We start from the raw sequence: 26,627 nt of genomic DNA on the forward strand, positions 1-26,627 counted from the left end.
CATAGTTTTTTTTAAAACTATAGTCCGGCCCTCCAATGGTCTGAGGGACAGTGAACTGGCCCCCTGTTTAAAAAATTTGAGGACCCCTGATCTAGTGGGTCAGTGAGTGAGTGGTGAGTGAAGGCCTAGGACATTACTGTACACTACTGCAGACTTTATAAACAGTGTACATAGGCTGCACCAAATTCATAAAACAACACAAGAATAAATCAAGTACAAGAGCAAATGATGCAATCAAGTGATGCTGTAAACACAAGATGTGTGATGAGGATGCTGGTAATGAAACACAGCATACTGCTCCACAGCCAACTTTTGTCAGTAGAAAGAGAACACTCTAAAAAAATAGTAAAATGTATAGAACAGTAAATACATAAACCAGTATTTATTATCATTACTAAGTATTGTGTACTCTACATAATTGTATGTACTATATTTTATATGCGCTGCAGTGCAGTAGGTTTGTTTACACCAGCATCAGCACAAACATCCGTGTAATGCATTGCGCTATGACGTTAGGGCGGTTATGACATCACTAGGTGATGATAATTTTTCAATTCCATTGTACTCTTTATGGGACCACCACTGTATGTTATCTATCATTGACTGAAACAGTGTTATGTAGCACATGACTACAAAACATGAGGTGCATAAGAGAGAAATAGCAAAAGAAGTGAGAAAGAAACTTCTGCTTCCCATTAGGATGAAGAATGTCACAGAGGCTGTTTTTCCTACTCACAACAATGAGAATGAGCTTGATAAACTATGAAAATTACAGATTTTAAAAAATCATCCAAAGAGCTGAATATGCTAGAAAAACCTAAATTAGTTGTTGGAGAAAAAACTCAACTTCTTCATTCCTGGCAGATCAGTAGAAAAGGGCATAAAACTGACATAGACAAGTATAAAGAAAAACCAACCAAACTTTTAATGAACTGTCTATGGCCACATGTGAGCTAGTGTGACAGATTAAAATCCCAAGAGGCCCCAGTCATATGGTGAGTCTTCAGTTCTTCTCTGTGAAGTCTTCAAGTGCTCATACCAAAGGCTTGGAGCAGGACAAGGAACTGAGAGTGACTTGACAAAGGGCCTAGGATTTTTACCAAATGGATGGCAATGACCGAGCAAACACCAGAGGCCGAGCAGGATTGCTGACAGATGTGTGCCATGGCTCAGAAAACTGGGGCTGGTTATCAAGGCAAAGAGAGCCCCTGAGCATCACTGTGAACAAAGAGAAACCCCTCACGGCTAGAGTGCTGGCCGCTGGATTTGAAGACCTGGGGAAGTCTCCACAGTCTCACCAGGGTCAGATCCCAGATGTACTCAAGAGAAATTACTGATCCAAATTTCAAAATATTAGCCAATAGTGATCTTAATCTAAAACTACACAAAGCCCAGGACCAGCTCAACTAGAGATTAGATGACTCAGGTCCTAAACTAGAGGAAAGGGTTTGTTACTTTTTTAGGGTAAATATTATTTATATTAAAAGTTATTACTGTTCTTTTACAGTTGATGTATGTGATACAATAAAAACTGAGTCCCCTAAAGAAGCAGGAAAATGAGACTTGTACCTAGGAGAAAAATTAGTAGTTTACCCACAGATTACCCAGATGTTGGGATTAGCAGAGAAGGATAATCAAATAATTATAACTATAAAGAGAAAAAAAGAGAAATGGTATAACTGAAAAATAAAATACCACAAGCAGAATTTATTTGATAGATTTAATAGGAGACTGGGGTGGAAAATATGATTAGTGAACTTGAGAACCAGTGAATAAAAATTGTCCAAACCTAAGCACAAAGAGGAAACTGAGTTTAAGAAACTAGGGAGTGTCTGTGACTTGTGGAACTATGACAGATGGTTTAAATTATGTGCATTTGGCATTATATAGCTGTAAGGTTCTTACATTGCTCATGAAATAGTTTGTGATAAGTGAGGGATGCTTATATAATCTCTAGAGCCGGGGTGGGGAACATCCAGCCTGTGGGCCATATAAGGCCCACAAAATCATTTGGTCTGGCCTTGCCAAGGCATTAGGGGTGAGTTCATTAAATGTTTGACCAAATATAGCAGGCTAATTTTTAAGTTAATAATTTTGTATGACCTGCAAATGATGTTTATAAATATCCAAATGGCCCTTGGCAGAAAAAAGGTTCCCTGCTCTAGAGTAGTAACTTTAAATATAACAACAGAAAAATTACAGCAAAACAAAAACAGTACAGGACATAAAAGGAGGTACTACAAATTTCTCAACCCCAAAAATAGGCAGGCAAAGAGAAGCAGAAAAACAAGTAACATATGAGGTAAATAGAAAGCAAAGACCAAAAGATATCAACTCAACTATGTCAGTAATCATATTAAATATGGGACTCACTATAATGCTACCATCATCAAAGCAAGTGTTTCCTGGCAAAAGGGACAACCCTAAATCCAGTATATCAGAAGCTTAGAGATCAGCAGAAAGATCGTCTCCCTTTCCAGTAATTTCACAGCATTCTGGGGGAAGTAAACCACCAAATTTGCTGATAAAGCAGGATCCACCAGACACTGCAGTATATAGAAACACTGTCTCAGAAGTGCAGATGGAAACGTGTCTCAAGAAGAAATTGAATGTATCTAATGTGGAGGTCCAGAATAATGACGGGCAATGTGGCTGCTGTTTGCCATCAGATAAAAGTATTATCTTTACATAAAGTACTTCCAGAACTAGAACAGAGGAGTCGACCAAGATGGCGGCGTAGGTAAACACCGGAGACCGCTGCCGCAAACAACCATTTCAAAAATACAACTAAAAGACTGAACGGACATCACCCAGAACCACAGGAAGGCTGGCTGAAGAGAGACTCTACAACTAGAAGGAAAGAGAACAGCAAATCGAGGCTCAGAGGCGGCGCAGTGTGGAAAATACAAAGGTACCGAGGTGCGCGCGAAAGCGGGCTGGTGGCTGAGGGCGCGGTTGTCGTTTTCGGTCGGGAGGGAGTCTCAGACTCTGGGCTCCAGATCCGGGCGAGTCTCTAGGGACCCAGACTCAAACGGGAGAAGCGGGATTACCCGGCATCAGTTGGAACCTGAGGGCAGCTTTCTCTCCGAGGTTTGCAGCGGCTGCCGGGGTTCTGAGAAGCAGAGCCTCTGGGAACGGGACTGAGCGTGGCCATAACTGCTCCCTCCGCCCGCCCTGTTGAGCCCGCCCCGCCCAAAGCCTGCGCACAGCCATTTGCCAATCGCCTCAGGCAAAGGCTGGATTAGCGCCTCCCCAGAAGGCAGACGTTTTCCACACAGCTGATTCCTATAGCCAGTCGGCCTGAGGGTCAAATCCCCCTAGTGTTAACTACAACAATTAAGGCTTGGCTAGAACAAGACTGCGCACAGAGACCACAAGGGGGTGCACCAAGAAAGCATAAAAGATGCGGAGACAAAAAAACATGACAGAAATGGAGGATATGGAGCTAAGAATCGCAATTTTGAGGGCTTGCCATAAATTTGTGCAGAACCTCACGAAAACTAATGAGACCCTCGATGCTACGATAAAGAAATTAGAAAGTAAGCATACACGGACTGAAATAAAGAATATTATACCCAATAGCAGACCAGAGGAGTACAATAATCAAACCAAAGATTCGACAAAAAACACCCAATTGGAAAAGCAAAATGAAAAAAGAATCCGAAAGTGTGAAGATAGTGTAAGGAGCCTCTGGGACAGCTTTAAGCGGTCTAATATCAGAGTCATTGGAGTGCCAGAAGATGAGAGACAGCAAGATATTGAAAACCTATTTCAAGAAATAATGGCAGAAAACTTCCCCCACCTGGTGAAAGAAATGGACTTACAGGTCCAAGAAGCGCAGAGAACCCCAAACAAAAGGAATCCAAAGAGGACCACACCAAGACACATCATCATTAAAATGCCAAGAGCAAAAGACAAAGAGAAAATCTTAAAAGCAGCAAGAGAAAGAGGCTCAATTACCTACAAGGGAATACCCATACGACTGTCAGCTGATTTCTCAACAGAAACTTTGCAGGCCAGAAGGGAATGGCAAGAAATATTCAAAGTGCTGAATACCAAGAACCTACAACCAAGATTACTTTATCCAGCAAAGCTATCATTCAGAATTGAAGGTCAGATAAAGAGCTTCACAGATAAGGAAAAGCTAAAGGAGTTCATCACCGCCAAACCAGTATTATATGAAATGCTGAAAGGTATCCTTTAAGAAGAGGAAGAAGAAGAAAAAGGTAAAGATACAAATTATGAACAACAAACATGCATCTATCAACAAATGAATCTAAGAATCAAGTGAATAAATAACCTGATGTACAGAATGAACTGGTGATTATAATAGAATCAGGGACATAGAAAGGGAATAGACTGACTATTCTTGGGGGAAAAAGGGGTGTGGGAGATGCGGGAAGTGACTGGACAAAAATCATGCACCTATGGATGAACACAGTGGGTGGGGAGTGAGGGTGGAGGGTGGGGTGGGAGCTGGAAGGAGGGGAGTTATGGGGGGAAAAAAGAGGAACAAATGTAATAATCTGAACAATAAAGATTTAATTAAAAAAAAAAAAAAAAAAAAAAAAAAAAAAGTACTTCCAAAATGACAAGTGAGAGAGTGTGCATTCAACAACTTCAATAGAATAGTCTGTTAAAAAAAAAACAAGAACAAAAAAAAAACACGAAAGAAAATTTAGATAGTCAGTTCAATCTCCCAGTTAATGTGGCTTGGTCAACTTCTTCACAAACTTACCTGTTTGTGTACTTTATCCTTATTAAAGCAAAATAGAGACAGACTCATAGATAGAGAGCAGGCAGACAGCTCTGGTGTGTGTCAGGGGAGGGGGTGTGTTAGTGAGGGTAGAGGGATTGAGCCAAAAAGAAAAGAAGAAATAATTCATGGACAACAGTGTGGTGATTGCAGGGTGGAGGTGAAAGAGAGCATAAAGGAGACAAATGGTGATGGGGGTGGGGGGGGGAGTATATATTTTAAAGTGTTAACCGATTAATTTACTCTTGATCATTAAGTATTGAACTACTAAAAACACATAATATCTAGTAAAGTATTGTAGGTTTCCCTACTTTTACTTTTCTTTCAATCTATTTAGAGGTGAAAATAATTTATTAGACAGAATTGCTGCTTTAGGGAAGTGAATTTTCTGAAATTAGAATAAGATCAGTGCAATATACCTCATTACTTATTCTTAATTCTCTAACTTTTTTTATTCACAAGTTTATTGGAGTACAACTGGCTCAGTAAGTGAATCCTCTCTAAAGGATACTGATATAACCAAAGTGAAACAGATGACTTTGTGATTTTGAGACTGGAAGATAACACAAAAGATTATTTATAACTTATATTCAGAGAAATAGTCAGAGAGTAAAAATGGAAAATAAATTCAGAGGTCCAAAATGGATAGAGCATAGGAATAAATGTTTGACTAGAAGTTGCAGTTTATTATGTTTTGAGAGGTATTAAAAAATCTTTTTCTTTGGTTTATTTTACTGTTTTGATTGTGATTATGAATGCAAACCCTGACCACCATTAACTTTTTACCCAATTAAAGCAATTTATAAAAATTTAGTAAGGTCTCCGTGTGCCAAGGGTTTGTATCATTATGAAAAGAAAGCCTCACAAAGCTAAATGAATTCTCTTCTATGTGCCCTTTAGTTGACTGATGTCCATCATGTCCTGTCCTGAACAGTCCTCTTCTAAACCTTAAAAAATAAAATAACCTAAAAATTTTATGTTGAGTGGAGAAAGCCCGACACCAAATAGTACTTACTGAATTATTCTATTATATGAAGTTCCACTTATATAAAGTACAATAATAGAAATCTGAAAGTCGTTACTTGAAGAAAAGGGCATAAGGAAATTCTCCGGGGTAATGGAAATGTTCTATATGGAAAATGTTCTACTTAGGTTTTGGTTTTCATGGCTATATAAAGTCATCAGCCCCATTACCTAACATCTATGCATTTTATTGTATCTAAATCATACCTCTATATATTTTTTGGTCTAAAAAGTTATGAACAAGACCATCTATTAAGGAGGCAGAGCGGTATAATAAGAGAATGAGCTTTGGAGTGGCCATACGTGGATTTCCAACCTGGAGCCCCTGCTCTGTAACCTGCGACGGGTTACACTCTGACCCTCAGTTTCCCTATCTTTAAAGTGGGAATATTACTGATGCTTTCATAGCATTCTGAGTATTAATTGAATAATATAATAAGTGCATATAGTATGGTACATTAGTCTTGATGGGTGATGATGGTGTAGTGTTGGGAGGAACAGGTGATGGTAGAAGTTGTAGAGAATCTCTCAGGGCCATCACATCATGCAACTTCCACAGCCTCATTTGTGCATACTTGTGCTCCCAAAGGTGCCATTTATGTTGCCTATGACAAGAGCAATACTGCTTGGATTTTCACCCTACTCCTCTGATGGAGCTGGTAGTGGTTATTACATTTTGATAAAATGTAACTCTAACTTATAAATATAAACCAACTGATGAGTGAATGGAGAGATCCCAAAAGAGAAAAAAAATTCTTTGAAGCTACAAGAATGAGCACCCCCTCTTCAACTCTGCAATTCATACTTCAGTTCCATGTTAGTGGCTAGTGGAATTCATTCACTGGGTGGATTTATTGTACCATATTTTGGATTTATGAAGAACCGCCTAGAACCAAGCTGGCCTTAGTCTAAACCAGATAACCTAGTCCCCATACTATCCAATAACTGAAGGAGTCTGATCTCTGGCAGGAAGCCAACTGCCTCAGGATGGTAGGTTGGGCACCACCAATAAGCTATGTACTAAGAAAACATCCCAGGACCACTAAATTTGGCAGATGTACGTATGGAACACAAAGCAAAGTGGCTAATCAGTGATTTTACTTGTACCTTTTAAGCTTGCCCAGAATTTCAAATATAAAAATTGCATGTCTTTTCCATGCTCTTAGGACTGCCAGGAAAGCCCCATTGGCTCTATTTAGAAAGTCCTTTAGACAAATAGGAGACGATTGGAGAAGATTGAATATGTGAAAGACACATTTTAAGACAGACATTTCCTCAGCTTCAAGTTTATTTCTAAGAGTAGTTGGTAATTTTATTTTTGCTTAATTAGTCTTACGCCATCAGTTTCTTCCAAATGATTCATTCAACTTTGCTCCAAAGCAATAAATAGAATAAACACAAAGAGGGAATTCACCATGTTGGCAAGAACATAAATCTTCTCAAAGGAATTAGCTATATTTATCCAAATAAATCTCATTTTAATCATAGTGTAGGGTTAGATCTTTGCAAAGATAAATATGTCTATTAATTGGACTTGTAGATACTCTATGTTAGTTGAAATGAATAAGCCTTTTTTTTGTTATAGCAACATGAACAATAATGAAAACATACTTACATAGTCATTAGTCTACGTGGTTCACATCAGGTATGAACTTAACATTAGAATGTCCCCTTATTACCTTCTAATACCCAATGGTTCAGGGAAATATTTACCTTCTCAAAGCAGACACATGCCTGCTGTGTGCCCACAGGACACATAACCATGACATGTAACTAAGACACGTGTCCTTGAGAATGATTGACCTTACTACCCACAGTGATGGAGTAATGATTACAGAATGGTGTTTTCTTTCTTTTGCTTGGAAAGCAGATGATGAAAGGGATCTTTCCTGTTTTTTTTTTTTTTAAATTTTAAAAAAGGACATCGTCTTGGTCATGTCATTCTTATTTCATGTTACCTTTCTAATTCTTAATAAGGAATTGGTTCTATGATTGTAAATACTTGGGATCTCCCACTGGTTTTATGTTGTAAGGACTTTTATTACATTATTTTGTTAAATAGGTGAGTAACAGGAGCTGGATCTCCATACGTGCAGTGTATATGGAGGTGCTAATGGCTACACAGGGGCTAGCACATGTAGACATTCCATAAACACATCTTGCATGAGTGACTTCATGTTGAGGTTTAGGGTAGAACTTTGAGTCCAGATGGTTGTCTGGACACACTTTGTCCCCACTGCCCTTCCTTCCCAGTAATCTCCAGATTTGAGATAAAAAACTAGATTCATCAGCTTTTTAAAATAAATTGAAAATGGTTACATAAACATTTTTGAATTTACATGAAATACAAATTTCACATAATTTTTTTTACAAGATAAAAGCATTTTAAGTTTTACATAAAAATACAATTATTTTTCTTCTCATTTATTTTCTCCTATAAGAGCATTCGATTTGGCAGCCCTGGGGCCCACTCCTATGCAGTGATTGGCTGGAACCAAGTGGTAGCCACCCTGTTCAGTGGGGCTGCGCACTCCACTTTGGCAGCCCTAGACCTGGCCTGCTTCACCAGGCATTTGAGACTGATCCAAGTTGTGGAGTTTGAATCTAAAGCAATGTCTGTCTGCTAGAATACTACCATTCATTCAAATAGTATAGTTTCTGTCTTTTTAAACGCCTTCATCTTGGAATGTCTATTCTGTCCAATCCTAAGGATTAAAATTTATTTATGATTGTTACAGTATATGACTTTGATGTCTCGTGAGTAAAACAGTGCTGTAAATTGGTGAAATTTAACATTTTAGTAATAACTAATTGAGACATTTGGATACAGTTGAGCTACTCTCTATTTACATTTCTTTCAAATACTTCTGGATGTAATAAGTGGTGGGTACTGTCGATTTACTTTTATGCTCTTGAGCTGTCATCACTGTACTGTACATGTTTGGACTACACTGTCTGCTGTAGTGTTGAAGGGGTAAAAAGAAACTTAACTTAGGATGAGGGTTGTATTAACAGTTTGCTATTAGGAGATGCTCACAGTACTTGGAAACAGCTTTTTTTTTTTTTTTTTTACCTGAAATAGAAAATTAATGTTATTTTAAATGTGGTTCCTATAACATGAAAAAAAAACACAAAAAACCAATAATCTCCTGATTTCTTCCACTGATAGCTCTTGTGTATATTATGGTAAATTTTTGAACAATTAGAACCTGCCAACTATACTGCTCCATTAAAAATGTTTATGGTGAGTATTTTTAGGAGAAAGATGGAAGATCTTGGCCAAACAATCTCTTAATAGGCAGTAATAAGCCCCAGTAGTCCCTGACTGAAACATACTTCCATCTGAATTATCTATAAACTTCCATGGTCACACAGGAAAACCTGTTGTTTAAGGTGATGACTTCTTAGGTGTAACAAGTTCCTGAATCCAGCAATTTATTTATTTTTGTTCAGTAGGCCATATTTGGGGCAAAAAAGACATAAATACAAATAAGGGTTTCACCATTAAAGATGACAGAAATGCATACCTTCTAACATCAGCTAACTGGTATTAGAGCTAATCGGGGATTTATTACAATGATTGGTAATGATTGACCAGGAAGGATGCCTTAATTCTTTGCCTTTGAAATTTTAGCTACTAAACCAAAATCAGTTTACCTAGAACTAGAATTAAGATTGTATTACTCATGTGAGTGATGATAATGACTTGAACTGGAGTGTTAGTTATACTGACGGTGCAAACCAGCTTCTGTGTGTTTTAAGGTAGAACCATGGGATTTGCTGATAGATTGGATAGAAGTATGAGGGGAAATAGAGAAGGCAATGGTAGCTCCTAAAATTTTGTTCTAACCAGTTGGAAAAATGAAGTTGCCATATACTTGGGTGAGGAAGAGGTGAGGGGGGAGGAAGAAAGCTTGAGGGGAAGTAGAAAGAGCTCAGTTTTGGACATGTTAATTTTGAGATGCATGTTAAGAATCAAATGGAGATGCCTGGTAGATAGTTGGATATATGTGCCAGGAGAGAAGACTAAGCTACAGATGTATATTTGGGAATTTCAATATAGAAATGCTTTTTAAAACTACAAGGCTTGCTGACATCACCAAGAGAGTGAACACAGAAAAGATCCTGTGGAACTCCTGTGTTTATATATAAGTTGAGGACATGAGGAGGAACCAGAAAGGAACACTGAGAAGTGGCCGTGGAGGTTGGTGGTGAACCAGATGAGTGTGGTGTCTTAGAAACTGAGGAGAAAAAACAGTTAGGAAAATGAAGTTGTCATTTTTCAAACTATTTCAAGGCCATCAACTTTGTCAGAGCCTATGAAATTAGGTCTGAGCATAGACCAGTGGAGTAGTCAAGGAGAAAACCTGATTGTAGAGGGTTTAAGGAGAGAACGGAAGGAAAGAATTTGAGGTGACAAGTACAGACAAGTCTTTTAAAGAACTTTGCTATAAATGGAAGTAAAGAACTGGAGTGGTAACTGGAAGGAGGGAGTAGGTATGGAGAGTTATTCTTTCCTGTTTTTCCCAATGCAACCAGATGCTTCATTGTATGTCTAAATCATTTCTACAAAACATGCTAAGGAAAAGTGGTCCAACATTGATTGAGTATGGGGGTACCCTAACATTTAGTTGTTGAGAAGGAAGGAAGAACCAGCAAAGGAAACTGAGATGTCAGCGTTAGAGTGGAATAAAAGGGAAGTTTCAGCAGCCTTTTAATAGTTCTGGGTGCAGCTGGAATTCAAGGAAGGCATTCATTGACATTGGGATGAGCTGGTGGAAAGTCATGCAGGTTTCTTTCCTGAAGGATGTCTGAACTTACGTTCTCACGTGCCTGTCTGGCTCCAAGAAGAGTGGGCTGGGGCCGCACAATTTAAGTTGCTGCATTTCCCTGACATTTGGTCATGCTCCCTTCTTCGGGAGCATCTTCCAGGATCAGCACAAATCAGCTCTGGCGATGCTGCTCTCTAGGTCTCAGGGCCTTCACAGCCTCTGGTGTTGCAGGGTCTGATATTCGTAAGACGTCAGGAGCAGATGGTTTTGACAAGGAGCACTTTCTTCAAAGCATTTGTTGGTGGTTTTATTTTTACCCCTTCAAAATTCTTCACTGACAGATCAGCTGAAATTCTCAGGAAATAGTCCATTACACAAATAGTGGTTTCACTCTCTAAGTTAGTTTAAACATTAGCTTTTCATTTATTTTCAAATACAAGATGCTCTTTTCAAGCTGTAGTGAAATCCATGTTACCTGGCAGCTTACCAAACGGAAGATTGTAACTGATATTTTGGATTTTCACCCAGTACAAATCATCAGGATGCTGAGACTTTCCCACCAGGTTCTGCAAGAAGAGGCCACTGGGCTGCCTTTCATTGAGGAAACTGGCCCAGAGCCTCCCCTTACAGAACGGAGGGTAAACCCCCAGCCTCGGTGCAGGGATTGGGGGCAGCTGCACCTGGATCTTCATTGCTCAGCTAAATCTTCTCCTCTTAGTTCAGCGCCTCCTGCCACCATTAGCCCCTCTCTGAGAAGAAATATCTGAGATATTAAGTTACTTATATAAGTTCACACAGCTACAAAGAGGTAGAGCTAAGATTCTGGACAGACTATCTGAATTCCTCTGGAGAGGCCTAAACTGGAGAGGTATATTTCGGAGTCTCAGCATATAATGCTCTTTTTAAAATGACAAGACTGGAAGAGATCACCAAGAAAGTGAACATGATCAAAAGAAAATAGACCTGAGTCCAGGGAAACTCTATGTGTGTAAGTTGGGGAAATGAAGAGGGACTTGCAAAGGGATTAAGCAGAGCCAGGTGAGTGTGGGGTCCTAGAAACCAAGGGAAGAAGGTGTTTCAAGGAGAAGAGAGTGATCCGAATGACCAGATGCTGTTGCTGGGTCCTGTGTGGACTGTATAGTTTGTTCATTTGTTTTTACCAGTGCAAGGGCGTAGAGTGGGGACTCAGGATGCCTTCCAAAATGGGTCTAGGACAGTTAGAAAAGGACATAGAGTAATTTTTTAATAGATTATATTGTTGCATTAAGTACTCATTAAATCTCCCTGCTGTGTAATTAAGGAAATACGGGAAAATGACAGAAAAAATAATTTTAATCCAGGCTCTGAATGAATCCTGCTGGAATGCAGTGAGCTCCCCCACATTAACTGCTATTAACGTTTTGGTATACTAGTATTTCCTTCTGTTTTTACAACCGTGATTTTTTTGTATATAATTATGATTGTATGGAATACCTGGAATGGCCTATGCTGATTTATTCTTCTTTTAAAGTCAGTTTCTAATATAAAAATAGTATATGTTTCTCTAAGGATATTTGAAAAAGAAGAGTGAAGAAGATTTTAGAAATCAGAGTAAAGAGTCTAAGAGGTCCTTACAATCTCAGTATGTCCCATTAACATTATGGTATCAGATATATATTTCCATATAATCTGCGTGGCATATGGTGGCATACCTACCAACCTTTCTCCCTGCCTGCCTACCTTCTTATCTAAGAGGTAGCCTAGGGACGGGCTTTGTTCCTTCATAGATGGAGGTACAAATCCAGGGGGTGGGGGTGGGAAGTGGGGCGGGATGGGGGTGGAAATCCAGCCTGCTGGGCCTATCATCAGATACCCTGTGGTAGGTCTCAGTAGGTGATCCTACCACCTTCTAAGAACTCCACTCTTAATGTTAAGCCAGGTCTAAGGAGAAGGTAACACAAAGTCCTAGGACCAATTGGTATTTTAATTCTTAAAAGGGATATTTAAAAATCTACAACCTGATTCTAGGAAAATTTAGACATAGGTTTTTTAGGGGGGGGGGGGGACTTATTTAAACAACACTTAGAGGTTCTTTGGAAAACACAACTGTATAGAATATTAGAATCAGAAATAAACCCTGAATATAATTGAGTCTAATTTTTCACTTTTATCTATAAAGATGCTAAAGTTCAGAGAGCTAGTAACTATCCAGTCCAGAGACTAGCAGCAGAGGTAGGGCTCAAACCCAATTCTCTGAATCCCAGAATCATCCTGAAATTTGTTGGTAAAATTTGTGGTGATAGCTTTTCTGAGCAAGCCTTATTTCAACCTGAAAAACTACTTAGTCCTAAGCCTCCTGCAGTGAAAGGTGTGTGTCTTAACAGAGCTAGATTTAAACTCCTCCATGGTAAGGCTTTGTGGGAGTAGAGAGAGCCCTAAATTAGGAGTCCTGAGGCTTTCATTCAAGTCTCAGTTTTTCCACTTCCTCTGTGATGGTAAGCAAACCACATAACCATGCTGAGTCTTGCTCTTTTTTCACTTGAAAAATATGTGTAGTATACATCTTTCTACCTGAAATGGTATTTTGAAGAACTTGATGCAAAATAAAGCATTATGCAAATATAGGGATTTGGTATTTTTATTAAGATTTCACAAGGAACTAGTTTCCGCATCATACAAAAAACATAATTGCCTTCAGAGCAAGGTCCATGTGTGTTTCATTTTTCTGTTCTCTCATCGTAAGTGCAGAATAAATATTTGCTAAATAGTAGAGAGCTTTTATCACCTTTAGTAAAATGGAATCTTCATGATAACTCTCCATGTGAGTGGTGGTATCAGAGGTACTGAGGGGATTGCCATGTTTATGTGACGCCTTCGTTGGGCTTTTGAGTTAAAAATAGGAGGGCGATCTTGTCTGATATTGCTCTGAAGTGTAGTGTGTTTATCATGGTAAAAAAGTGACAAAAGTTGCCAAGAGAATGCAACATGCTGTTCTCATCAGACAACATTTTAATCTCATTTTAAGGCTCCTTGGACATGATATTTATATGTGAGAACAATAGAGCTTTTCCCTCTATGCAGCTTGTTTCAGTACTAATAGTGAAACTTACCATAATGCTCTCATTGTGTTTTGTCCAATTTTGCCAATGGATCTTTTATGGCATCGTTGTTTTAAATTTGGAAAACGAGGCAGGGGCGACATACAGTGAGATGACCAACATGTGGCATTAATTCCTCATTCTGTTGATATTTCTGATTTGTTAGGTTGAACTTAGGAATCACATCTTCAAATTGCTCTGGCCAGTTTATTACTTTCAGTTGAAAGCAGTGAGGGAATAGAAGTAAAATATTTGTTTTTTGATTTATTAACAATATTTTGTACACAAAACTCCATGAAACCAGCACAGAAAATTGTTAAAGCCCCGAGAGGCTACTCTAGAGACCATTTGCCCCTGAGTCCACATTTTGCAGCATTGAGCAGGCATGGGAATGAGCACCCGGATCCCTTGACCTATAGTTAAATGGGGTTTTAGTCTATAAAATATGCACATTATTCTGAGCTGTGTTAAGCAGGTTCATATGAAACTGTCAATTATGTGAGTACTTCTGCTTTCAGGATGAAGTCTGAAGACCAAACTATTTTTGGAGCAGTAAACTGCATTCCAAGGTTTAATGTTGTACACAACGAGTACTCAGAATATTCTTACTCACAAGTCCTGTCTCCTTGAAAGACAGCTCTTGAAAGCAGTGGACAGGGCACTTCTGGGAAAAGGATGGGGCAGCGGGGTGGAGGTGGGGGTGTCTCCTGACTCAACTCATTAAGGAAAAAAAATGCCTATAATAGAAACAAAGCAATAAAAACCCACCAGACACACTTCCCCGGCCCTTCTCTCGGGAGTGGGTCATTTAAGGTCTATCACGTTCATGCCAGTAAAAGGAAAAGCAGAGTGACTATTATGACATCAGGTAAGAATTCACTGTGCAGGGACGTGAGATGTGCTCAGCCCACAGTGCCACCTCACAGTCCCAAACTGATGTGCCTGAGAAGCACAGTGATGATGGATCTGGATGACAAGCTTAGCCCATAGTTAATGTATCTTCATTCTACAAAATATACACATTATTCTGAGCTATACTAAGAAGGTCCAGGTGACACTATTAGTAGATTTAAAAAAAAATGTTACCTGGGACTTGGCAATTTGAAGAACAAGGCAGAATTAGCACGAGAAGGGAGAAGGAATGCCTGACTCTTCAAATGCTCATAACCTTGTGAAATTGAGCTGGAGGCACCGCCTTTCACCAGCCTGACACCCTGCTTTCCAGAAGGGAAAATGCCCCTGTGAGTAGGGTTGCCCTGGGCTTTCCCAGGCTCCTCCTTGTGCTGAATTTGTCAAAATTCATTACTGCAGCACAACAGACAAAGGCACACAGTCCCCACTGACCACTGTCTGGGCTGCCGATGTGCAACGAGCTCTCTCTGAAGGAGGGGAGCATGTGTGCAGTTATTGTGGAGGGTAAATGACCAGACAGTGTCAGTCGTGGGAAATAAGGTAGGCTTCTTTTTTCCCCAGAGTTTTAAGGTCCATAACTTCAGTATCATTTTGATTGCTTAATTTGTACAAGTCTCTTCAAAAATTTATAACAAATTTATAAAATAGAATAAAACAAATAAAAAATTAAGAAATATGAAATGCCTAATTTGCAGTTTGTTCTCTTTCATTTCCCAGCCTTCATTTAAAAAGAAATCCTATATAATAAAAAGGCTAGTATGCAAATTGACCGAATGGCTGAACAACTGGTCAATATGACACGCACTGACCACCAGGGGGCAGACGCTTAACGCAGGAGCTGTCCCCTAGTGGTCAGTGCACTCCCACAGGGGGAGTGCTGCTCAGCCAGAAACTGGGCTCACAGCTGGTGAATGCAGCGGCGGTGGCAGGATCCTCTACCACCTCTGCGGCAGTGCTAAGAATGTCCAACTGCCGGCTTAGGCCCTCTCCCCACAGGCCTAAGTCGGCAGTTGGACATCCCCCTAAGGCTCTGGGACTGCAAGAGGGTGCAGGCCGGGCTGAGGAACACCCCCCCCCCCCCCGCCACAGTTCATGAATTTCATGCACCAGGCCTCTAGTCCAGTGATGGTGAACCTATGATACGCGTGTCAGAGGTGACACATGAATTCATTTTTTTGGTTGATTTTTCTTTGTTAAATGCCATTTAAATATATAAAATAAATATCAAAAATGTAATTCTTTGTTTTACTATGGTTGCAAATATCAAAAAATTTCTATATGTGACATAGCACCAGAATTAAGTTAGGGTTTTTCAAAATGCTGACACGCCGAGCTCAAAAGATTCGCCATCACTGCTCTAGTCCTTTAATAAAGATACTGAGTTCCTCAGATGGTCAGGCTATCTTTTAGGTCCTAAGGAAAAACATTGAGCAAACCGATAAAACTTTCCACCCCTGTGGAATTTTTGTGCATGGAGGACAAACAATGAATAAGATAAAGACACAAAACAGATGGGTGGTTAGATAGTGGCAAGGACACAGGAGAGAGGGTAGTGGAATTCAGGTGAATAGACTATTTATCCTGCTTGGAAGGTGGCTGTTAAGTAAAGATCAGACAGAAGTAAACAAGAGAGCCAGTGGATGTTGGGTGGAAGAGCTTTCCGGAGGAGAACAGCAGGAGAATGTGGCTGAGAAACAACAAGGAGCAAGTGGAGAGGGGGAGAGGGCATTTCAGCTCAGAGGACTGAAGGTGACCAAAACATCTAGGGCACTGTTGGATTTTACTCTGTATCATTTAAGAGCACCATAAGGTCACTTATGGAATGAACTGTTTTCCCCCAAATTCGTATCTTGAAGGCCTCACCCTCAATGTGACTGTATTTGGAGATGGGCCTCTAAAGAAGTGATTAAGATAAATGAGGTCATAAGAGTGGGGCCCTAATCTAATAGGACTACATCCATATAAGAAGAAGAGACCCCAGGAATGTGGGTGCACAGAGAAAAGGCCATCTGTGAGCCAAGGAGAGAGGCCTCAGAAGAAACCAAATGTACTGATACCCTGACCTTGGACTTCCAGCCTCCAGAACTGTGGGAAAATAAATCTTTGCAATTTAAGCCACCCAGCCAGAGGCATTTTGTTATGAAAGTCCTAGCCAACTAGTGCACTATCCTAACACCCAAATGTCTTTGACCAGGGAACTTTCTGCTAGTTAGTCAAATTGATCTTCAGCAAACCTTATTAACTGGCAGCAATATTTATTTTGTGTCGATCAAAAAGGTGCTAACTCATCCTACAGGTACTGTATTTAATTTAAAACTGGTTAACCTACAGGTTAGTCATCCAAAGCAGTGCTAGTAAATCAACCCAGTCAGCAACTTTTTATAAAAGTTTCTTGTGCATTGACAGTTTAAGAGTAGTTCTTACAATTATTTTATTGCTTCCTCTTTTGTACTGTCTCTTTTTAGCATAGAATTGGCCTTTGGCTGATATGAGTGAAGAAGGAAGATGCCGTACCTTCCCTTTCCATGCCTCTGTTCCCTCAAACCGTGCTCTCTCTTTATTAGCTTACCATCTCTCTTCTAACAAAACTCCTTTCTTAGCAGCACAAAAATGATGGGGAGGAAAGCAGTTGGCTGCTTTTGGAGACTTATTGTTAGAGAATCTTTTCTTGACTCTTGTGGCAGGTCTCAAGCAACTTTCCTAAGAGTGGAAAGATTAATTAAAATATATCCACTAAATAAAGGCTTTGAGCCTTTTAAAATTAAATCGTTTGCTTGTAGTTTCCCTAGAAACCACAAAAGAGCAGTCAGTAAGGTGGTCTTAAAAGATTTAAAGATATGAGTATGAATTATAGGAAGCCTCAGCTACTACTTAGATTGTGATGAGAACATCCAGCAATTATATAATTTTTACTAGAGGCCCAATGCACGAAATTCGTGCAAGAGTAGGCCTTCCTTCCCCTGGCCTCCAGCAGGCACCTGGGACCTGGGCTTCCCTCACAGCCCAGCTTTGTCCAGAAGGTCATCCAGAAGAACATCCTGAAGGACGTCTGGTCTAATTAGCATATTATGCTTTTATTATTATAGATATCAATTTTTCTTTAACCTCATTTTGAAATCTTCAGGACAAAAATGTTATTATACAGTGAGTGTTAACCTCGAAGATCTTCCTTACCACTCAGGGAATTAGCAAGAAAGAAGGGAGAATAACCAGCAGGCCGTTGGGTTCCATTGGCGTGGACCTGTTCATGTGAGAAATCTATGTTTCATTCCTGTTCTAACAATACAGTCATTGGGAAAGTGGAAAAATTTAGTCAGTCTATACTTTTTATTATATTTTATTTTTCAATTACAGTTTACATTCAATGGTAGTTTATATTAGTTTCAGGTGTACAGCATAGTACTCAGACAATTGTACATTTCACAAAGTGCTCCCCCAAATATTTCCAGTTCCCACCTGGCACCATACATAGTTATTTACAATATCACTTACTGTACTCTCAATGCTATACTTTACATCCCTGTGATTATTTTTAACTACCATTGTAGTCCTTAATCCCTTTACTTTTTTCACCCAGTCCCCCAAGCCCACTCCCCTATGGCAACCATCAGTCTGTACTCTGTATCTACTAGTATTAGTCTATTTCAATTTTGTTTGTTTTGTTCTTTAGAAGGAGACTTAACTTGGCGTGGTGAACACACAATACAATGTACAAATGATGTGTTGTGCAATTGCGCACCTGAAACCTGAATAATTTTGTTAACCAGTGTCACCCCAATAAATTCAATAAAAAGGAAAAAAAATAAATGACATGTATCAATTATATTTCAATAAAGCTGGAAAAAATAAAAAATAAAAATAATTTCCATATATAAGTGAAATCATATGGTATTTGTCTTTCTCTGTCTGACTTATTTCATTTAGCATAATGCCCTCTAGGTCCATTCATGCTGTTGCAAATGGTAATATCTCATTCTTTTTCATGGCTGAGTAATATTCCATTGTACTTGTACCACAATTTCTTTAGCCAGTTGTTTATTTGGTTGTTTCCATATATTGGCTATGATAAATAACGCTGCAATGAATATAGGGGTGCAAATATACTTTTGAATTAGTGTTTTGGATTTCTTTGGATATATTCCCAGAAGTGGAATCACTAGGTCACAAGGCAGTCCATGGTTAATTATTTGAGGATTCATACTGCTTTCCACAGTGGCTGTACCAATCTGCATTCCCAAAAACAGTGCATGAGAGCTCCCTTTTCTCCACATCCTCACCAACACTTGTTGTTTATTGAGTTATTGATGATAACTGTTTTACCAGGTATGAGATGATATTTCATTGTGGTTTTAATTTGATTTCTCTGATGATGAGTGACATTAAGCATCTTTTCACGTCTTTGGAAACATCTCTCTTCAGGTCCTCTGCCTGTTTTTTAATTGGATTGCTTTTTTTCTTGGTGTTGAGTTCTTTATAAAATTTGGATATTAACTCCTTATCAGAGGTATCATTGGCGAATATCTTCTTCCATTCAGTCAGTCTATATATTCTTTTAATCTTAAAAAATATTTATATGACAAACTAGTATGATTGACTTTTTAGCCAAACTGACTCATCGTACTAGCTAAAACATTTGAGATTCTTTGTGTGTTCATAAATATAGCCTTGGAAGGTATATTTTTGTCATTCAGACACTCAGTGAGCATATTTAGCCTTTTGTGTCAAGCATTGTGACAGGTTCAAGGACTACATAGGTGTGTGTAGGCCAGTCTCCGGCCTCTAGCTGGCTTTCAGTTACAGAGACCTAAAAGCTCAAAGCAAACCAAAATCAAGACAGTTACATCACATGCTCAGATGAGTGCTCTAGGAGCTAGAATGAGAGTTTCTAGACTGAGTAGGGGATCCAGTCAAGGAAGTATTTCCTTGAGAAAGAACCAGAAAAGGATATTCGAGACTTGAAATCATATATGAAGGAGGTATGCAGCAAGAAATGGAGGGAGATTACCCAAAATGGAGCAATCTGCTGCTTTTTTACCTATCATTTTCATGTGTTATTTCATGTAAATTCCAATGAAAGTACATTGCTACTTAAATGGCTTCAAAGACACCTTTTTTTTAAGTTCTTATGCTTATAGGGTACCCTAGGGTCTACACAGGCCTTAGGCAATGTAAAATACTTTATTGCACTTTTAAATAACGACATGTAAGTTCATTGTAGAAAGTGGTCTATTTTTAGTCTCAAGAGGAATTCAAACCCACTTCTCTAGAAGAAATTTTGGAGATAAACACTCATGTAAAATAGCCTGTGAAACAGCTCGCAGTGTTTATAATAGAATTTGACGCTCCATTGCAGTCTCCACAGAAAGCTTCAAAACATCTTGGCTCTGACCTTTTCAGACCAAGGTCACTTATTTTTTGATGAGTCAGAAGACCGTGTTGATGGATGAAACTGGTGAAGCATTGACATTTGGATGGTTAGCCAATTCACTCCTCTCAACACCAAGACCATGCCAATGTGTTTTGTAATCTCAAAATAACCCCTCAACTAGATGACAATCAAGGGAATGGGTAATCCTGGAGAGATACTCTAACCACTAGTTTGTGTATTTGAACATTTCTGTCTTATGTAATCAGCTCAGTTTTTACAAATCTCAATGTATTTTTGAAGCATTTTGCCCAGGTGCTGTTATTTTCTCAAGACCACTGTCATCACTTTCAGTCCTTTTTTTTTCTTTTCCTTCCTAACTCTCCTTGACATTGTGATTTAGTTCTGTTTATTTAGATGTTCTTCTGTCGTAAACTTAATGGGGGTGGGAGTGTTAGGGATAAGTTAGGATTGGCCGTCTGTGTTTTTGTAAATCTCAAGAGATTGCTATCAAGTCCCTTGGTTCATGGGACATGACTTTCTTCCCCCTAGTTCTGGGTCTTTGCCATGGTCAGCAAGAAATCAGTTGCTTTAAGACCGACATCCCTCTGGTCAAGTTGCAGGCCATCTGCTTGGACATATGGTCACTCTTTGATCTTTTAACAATTTATTCTCTGTCCCCTCTGGTGCCTGGATTCTCCCTGGACCTTTGGGAAACATAAGGATGAATTTTCCTGTGAGTTTCTCTTTTAGGGACAGATAATTTAACCTGATTAGAAAATTTCAACTTATTTGTAAACAGAACCTGGTAGTATTCATGTTTCTCCTATGGAGTCTGCATCCTGGATTCATTCCTAGCTGACCCCTTCCCTTAATGCCATCTCATGGAAAACTATTCTGGACCAGGTAGGAAAGTGTCATTTCTGCTTGATTACTTTTTAAAAAAATGGTGGAAGTCTTGGCTGGGTGGCTCAGTTGATTGGAGCATCATCCTGTACACCAGAAGGTTGTATGTTCAATTCTAGTCAGGGCACATACCTGGGTTGTGGGTTCAATCCATGCTCAGGGTGCATATGGGAGGCAGCTGATCAGTGTTTCTCTGTCACATCGATGTCTCTCTCTCTCAAATCAGTAAAAACATATCCTTAGTTGAGGATTTAAAAAATGTGGCAAAATCTATAAGACATAAATTTTTTACCATTCTAACCACTTCTGAGTGTACAGTTCAGTGGCATTTAGTCCATTCACTTTGTACAGCCCTCCATCTCCAGAACTTACTCATCTTCCCAAGCTGTGCTCATTAAACAATGACTTCCCATTCCTGCCGCCCACAGCTGCTGGCATTCTGCTTTCTCTCTATGAATTTGATTACTAGGTACCTCATATAAATGGAATCCTCCAGTGTTTGCACTTTTTTATCATTTATTTCATTTAGCATAATGTCTTCAAAGCTTATCCATATTGTGGCATGTGTCAGGCTGTTGTTCCTTTGTCAAGCTGGGTAATATTCCATTGTAAGCATATTAAACAATTTTGTTTATCTCTTCATACACTAATGGACATTTGGTTTGCTTCTACCTTTTAGCTGTTGTGAATAATGCTGCTGTGAACATTGGTGTATAAATATATTTTTGAGTCCCTGCTTTCACTTGTTTAGGGTATGTACTCAGAAGTGGAAGTGTTGTATCATATGATAATTCTATGTTTAATTTTTATGTTTTCCACAGCGGTTCTGCTTTATTCTTGACCCCTGTTTTAGCTGCATGCCTGTGTTCAGGACTGAAGAGGTGACGTTAGGGATGAAATGGACTGAGGGGCTTCTACTCTCTCAGGGAGCTTTTTGTTTAGGAGAACCTTTAAAAAAATTAATGAATGATCCCTAGGCAAAAAATTCTCTTTCACTGCATGTTAATAATGTCCTGAAATATAAACATGGCCCCATCAACACTGAGCCCTGGGAATTGTGGGATTTCAGCTTTTTGTTCCTAATGTGACAGGGCTGTTAGATAGCAGAATGAAACAGGTCCTCTTCTAGCTCCTCCCACAAGATTAATGAAGCATCACAAGGAACAGAAGACTCACCAGTTAGTCTCAGTATGGACTTAGCTCTAAGATATCCAAGCAGTGAGAGGTAAGTTTGCCCTCCGACGTGACAATGAGGCCAGCTGCTGGGACACAGTTAGTTCCCAGCGGTACGAGCCTGCCAAGTAAACTCACTGAAACTTTCATCCCAGGAGGTACCACAGGATTGCCTCGTCCAGCTCTCCACCCCCAAGTCCACCAACCTTGCCCCCAAAGGTTCCGGGTTGCTGCTGCCTTGTACACACAAAAACCAAGTACCCAAAGGACAGTCCTGTTCTCCAGAACTTTCCAAATGGTTGATCTGTGTCAGCTACTCTAATAGGACTTGCACAGTGAGATTCAAGAGTGGTGTCCACCCTCAACTATAAGCCAACCATGTTACCTGTTTTTCCATCAAATGTTCATACTTACTTCCTGTTTGGCTGCCCCAGGGCTGAGCTCCCCTCAGTTCAGTTCTCAGGAAAAGCTTGTTTAGAGAAACAGAATTAGAGAAGATTCCCTAGACCCATGGTTGGCAAACTACGGCTCACAAGCCACATGCGGCTCTTTGGCCCCTTGAGCGTGGCTCTTCCTAAGCCTTAGGAGTACCCTCATTCAGTTAATAACAGTGTACTTACCTATATAGTTTAAGTTTAAAAAATTTGGCTCTCAAAAGAAATTTCAATCATTGTACTGTTGATATTTGGCTCTGTTGACTAATGAGTTTGCTGGCCACTGCCCTAGACGATATGCAGCCCTGTTCCTCTTAGAAACTCCCTACATTTATCTATCCCCAGATTAAGCAGGACCACCTACAAAGGGATTCCTGGCTGCTGTCCTGACCCCTCGTGGGACACTCACATCTTCACTCAGGGCCGCCGTCCTCTGCATAATGTAGCCCTCATCCCACCATGCTCACTGTCGTACGGCTGATCCACTGTATATGCCACCTTCCGTATCTGAAGCCCCACCAAACACATGGCTCCCTGGCCGCAGTGGTAGGCATTCTCCAGGCACGTGGTTTGTGTAATCCTGTGTGCCACGTGAACTACCCCGCCGTAGCTGCTGGGAAGCTGGGGGACAGGACAGGGCAGCAGTCTGCTAGGTGTTCACCTCATGCCAGTCTTCACCTTGCTTTGTAACCTCCTCTTTTTCTCTTTCTCATTGCCTCACTTAATTTAGGTTGTTGAATTATCTGACTTTTTATAAGCTATTCAGATCTTTTAAGGGACAAATTGGAAGTATAAACATGAACCAGGTATTCGTAGTTGCTCTGAATGCTCAGTGGACAAAATGTATGTAAATTATTAGTTTTCATGGAATTGGAATGTGACCAATAGAGTTGGCATTAAAACCACTACTGTTCTTGGGGTCTGGGTGGAGATGGACAAAGGGGGTGAATGTGGGGAACATCTGTAATCGTGTCAACAATAAAAGCACACTGCTATTCTGAATACAGAAAATGGGGGACTCGCACTAGCCAGTTTTGCTCAGTGGATAGAGTGTCAACCTGGGACCCTTCGATCAAGGGCACGTACCTCAGTTGCAGGCTCCTCCCCGGCCCGGGCCCTGGTCGGGGCTCTAGCAGGAGGCAAACAATCAATGTGTCTCTCTCACATTGATGTTTCTCTCTGTCTTTCCCTCTCTCTTCCACTCTCTCTGAAAATCAGTGGAAAGAATATCCTTGGGTGAGGATTAAAAAAATAATGGGGGACATCTGTAATAGTGGCCACAATAAAAGCTCTCTACTACTCTGTGTACAGACTGACTACACTGTAAGTTCTGTGCTGTCGGGACCTTGGCTGGCTGCCCGCTCTGAAACTCCAATGGCTAGTGCTGTGCTTGGCTCACAGGGATACTCAGTACACGTGCCCTGAGCGGCCTGGACAAGCAGGATCTGGGCACCTAAGGTTCCCACCACCACCGTTTGCGGGTGCCCAGAGGCAAAGAGGAGCCGTGAGGCTCTGGTCTTGCCTCCACCTGTCACACCTGGGGGGACACAGCCGGCACCTCTAACGTTCTCCTATCTCCCTCTTTGCAGACTCACATTTCCAGACTCCCTCCCGGTGCGGTGGCAGGACAGTCTGTGGCCATCGAAGGTGGGGTGTGCCGGTTGCAGAGCCCAGTGAACTGAACCTTCAAGCTGAGCATGAAGCACCTGAGGGCATTTCAGAACCTGAGCTTTCCATATTTTTAACAGAAGTTGGATGTCCTGTCCTATTGTCTTCATTTTATAACTCCTATTGCAGCCTCGCACACCGCTGGCAACACTAGTGCTGCCACAGTGAGTGCTAGTGACACACCGGCCTTTGGTGGGCGGGTGGGCTGAGTGCACGAGTGTGTGCGTGTGTGCGTGTGCGTGTGCGTGTGTGTGTGTGCAGCGTGAGTGCTTGCTTCTCCCTGATGAAATAGAAACTCCCCCATATTGCGTAACCTAAGACCAGGAATGAGTCAATCATCTTTACAAAATGTGTGCTTTAACTGTTTACAAGTCAAACCTAAAGTTGCAGGAAACATTTTTTATTTCGTAAAGAGGTACCAACTGTCGTCGATGTAATGTGTCTGAATTGAAGGGTAAATCTGCTTGTTCAAATGACTTGACAGTGGTAGTGCTCCATTTAGTAACAGTAATAAGTGATAAAGTGTTTTTATTTGTTAACCAGTTTAAGTGGATCCTGTGGTGACTTAAACTGTTATTCTCATCCCTCATATGGGGCATTTTTCTTTAACAAAGAATGGTTTCAGTGAAACAATCTAGCAGAGAATCAAGGTCAGAACCTTTTAAAATAATAGTCTTATTGACAAAGTTTGTACTTCTTCCCTCAAGCCTTTCTAAACGTAATAGCTTCGAGCTGTGTGTACTGTATTATGAAAGGATATGTAAAGAAACCATACGGTAATGCAGTCCTTAATTTGTGTATAATGGAATGTTATTTACAATGTAACACTGTAAATAAGAAAGCAAAATTTATGGGAAAATTCAATATTATCTTTGTTTCTTGTTTAAATATATTTTTAAGGTAAAGGCACAAAAATAAAAGAAGCATATTACTGGGTATAGTGTGTGACTCCTCAGACTAATAAATTATCTTTTGAATCCTAGATCGGCGAGCCATTTTTTTTATTTTGTTTGCGAAACGTTACTTCTTCCAAAAAACATACTGGTAGCCTTCTTGCTGGGATTCTGATTGGTCAAAATCCAGGCTTATGTTCGTACAATAAGTTGGGGGGGGGGCACTAGCAAGGTAAAAGTTGAACTTAGTACATGATTGAATAGTCAGTATAGAACTCCCTGAAATTTCTGTTCCAACTTGATAAAAATAACAAAAGAAAGGAATAAGAGCACTTTGAAAAACTGTAGTGGCAGTTGAAAACCCAGCAGTTACAGTCAATAAATTGCTCCTAAATGTTATATTTAGTGATTCTGGAGCCACATAAGAAAACCAAGGCTTTCCTTTTGATTTTCTATGTAAGAAGTGGCTATCAAGAAGATACTAAAGATAGCCTCGCTCAGGGGGAGGCGTCCCCTGCACCCTGTAATCATGGCTCTGGCGGTAACTGATAAAGCCCCAGATGAAATTATACACTTGACATCGATGTATGGCCAAATTATAAAGGAAAGACAACCGAAATGGAGTGGGTGTAAATACGAATGATTCGGGAGTCGCTGCCCTATATTCCTCATACAGGCAATTACATTTGTCTCGCTGTGTTCTCTAGACAGGTTGGTGCCGTGGTATCTGTTTCTCATTCTTAATGAGGCTGAGAACTTAGTGAGAGATGGGCTGGCTGGTGGGGAGCCTTTGGCTTCAAAAGCTTTCAAAGACCTGTTACCTGTTGGCAGGTTTTTTTCCAGGAACTGGACTGGATCACGTAAAACTATCAGGACACTTGGGAGTCTGAACATCATCTGACCTATTTCACCAGGAATGCCGTGTCTTTCATCTCCTTTTGCCTTTATTCCATTCATATTTAAACGCTTGGGCTTGTTAAAGACCCCTTTTATGAAGAGTTTAAAAAGTGGTCAGTACAAAGGATCATAGCCCCATAACAGTTGTTAAGACTTTATTCTCCAGTGTCTTTTTTTTTTAATTTAAGGAATATTATGAAACGAGGGAGAAAAAAAAAGTGATATTCAGAAACATATTGGATAGTGTAAGGTCCTTCATTAGAAGATCAGACGTTGAAGAGCAGGTACTGTAACCAGAGGATGCTGGCAAATAGAAAATCAACTTCATTTCACACCAAAGGAGAAAAAGCAGAAGCAGAAGAGGGAGAATATAACCTCCTGTCCTAGTCTGGCTGGTGGTAGCACGATTCTGAAGCTATATTTGAAGATGCCCACTTTTAATGTGGAGGATCTTGACTGTATGCCTGCATTCTATTTCTTTTTAAGTCCTGAACATTGGATGTGTGGTCCTCTTGAGTATAATTAAGTCTGGTCTGGATCCCTCAAGGTCATGGCCGTGATCCTGCTTGGGGTTTGGAAGCGGGTTGTGAGGCAGAAGGAACCTGGGTGCCCGGGCTGACTGATGACGCAGGTGGCAGCCTTGTCCAGGCTTTGTCCTCTCCTGTCAGGTCTGCCACTTCTGCCTGCTGGGTGTCTGCCTCTGCAGGCCCTGTCTCAGCTTTTAATTGCCACTTCTAAACGTGAACTTGAA

At 40.2% G+C, this 26,627-nt stretch overlaps 1 protein-coding gene across 5 annotated transcripts in view; it reads left to right on the forward strand.

Annotated features, from left to right (window-relative positions):
* TASP1 (taspase 1) overlaps positions 1-25,061 on the forward strand; it is a 238,736-nt gene extending 213,675 nt beyond the window's left edge. For all 5 annotated transcript variants that reach the window (XM_070419896.1, XM_070419898.1, XM_070419899.1 and 2 more), the window contains one exon: positions 24,008-25,061. In XM_070419896.1, the coding sequence (XP_070275997.1) occupies positions 24,008-24,100 (93 nt within the window). In that variant the 3' untranslated portion in view covers positions 24,101-25,061. The remainder of the gene's footprint in view (positions 1-24,007) is intronic.
* Positions 25,062-26,627: the final 1,566 nt, after the last annotated feature.

Source organism: Myotis yumanensis, unplaced genomic scaffold, assembly GCF_028538775.1.
Source record: "Myotis yumanensis isolate MYYU_CA2020_CCGP unplaced genomic scaffold, mMyoYum1.0.hap1 SCAF_7, whole genome shotgun sequence".
Classification (NCBI taxonomy): Eukaryota; Metazoa; Chordata; class Mammalia; order Chiroptera; family Vespertilionidae; genus Myotis; species Myotis yumanensis.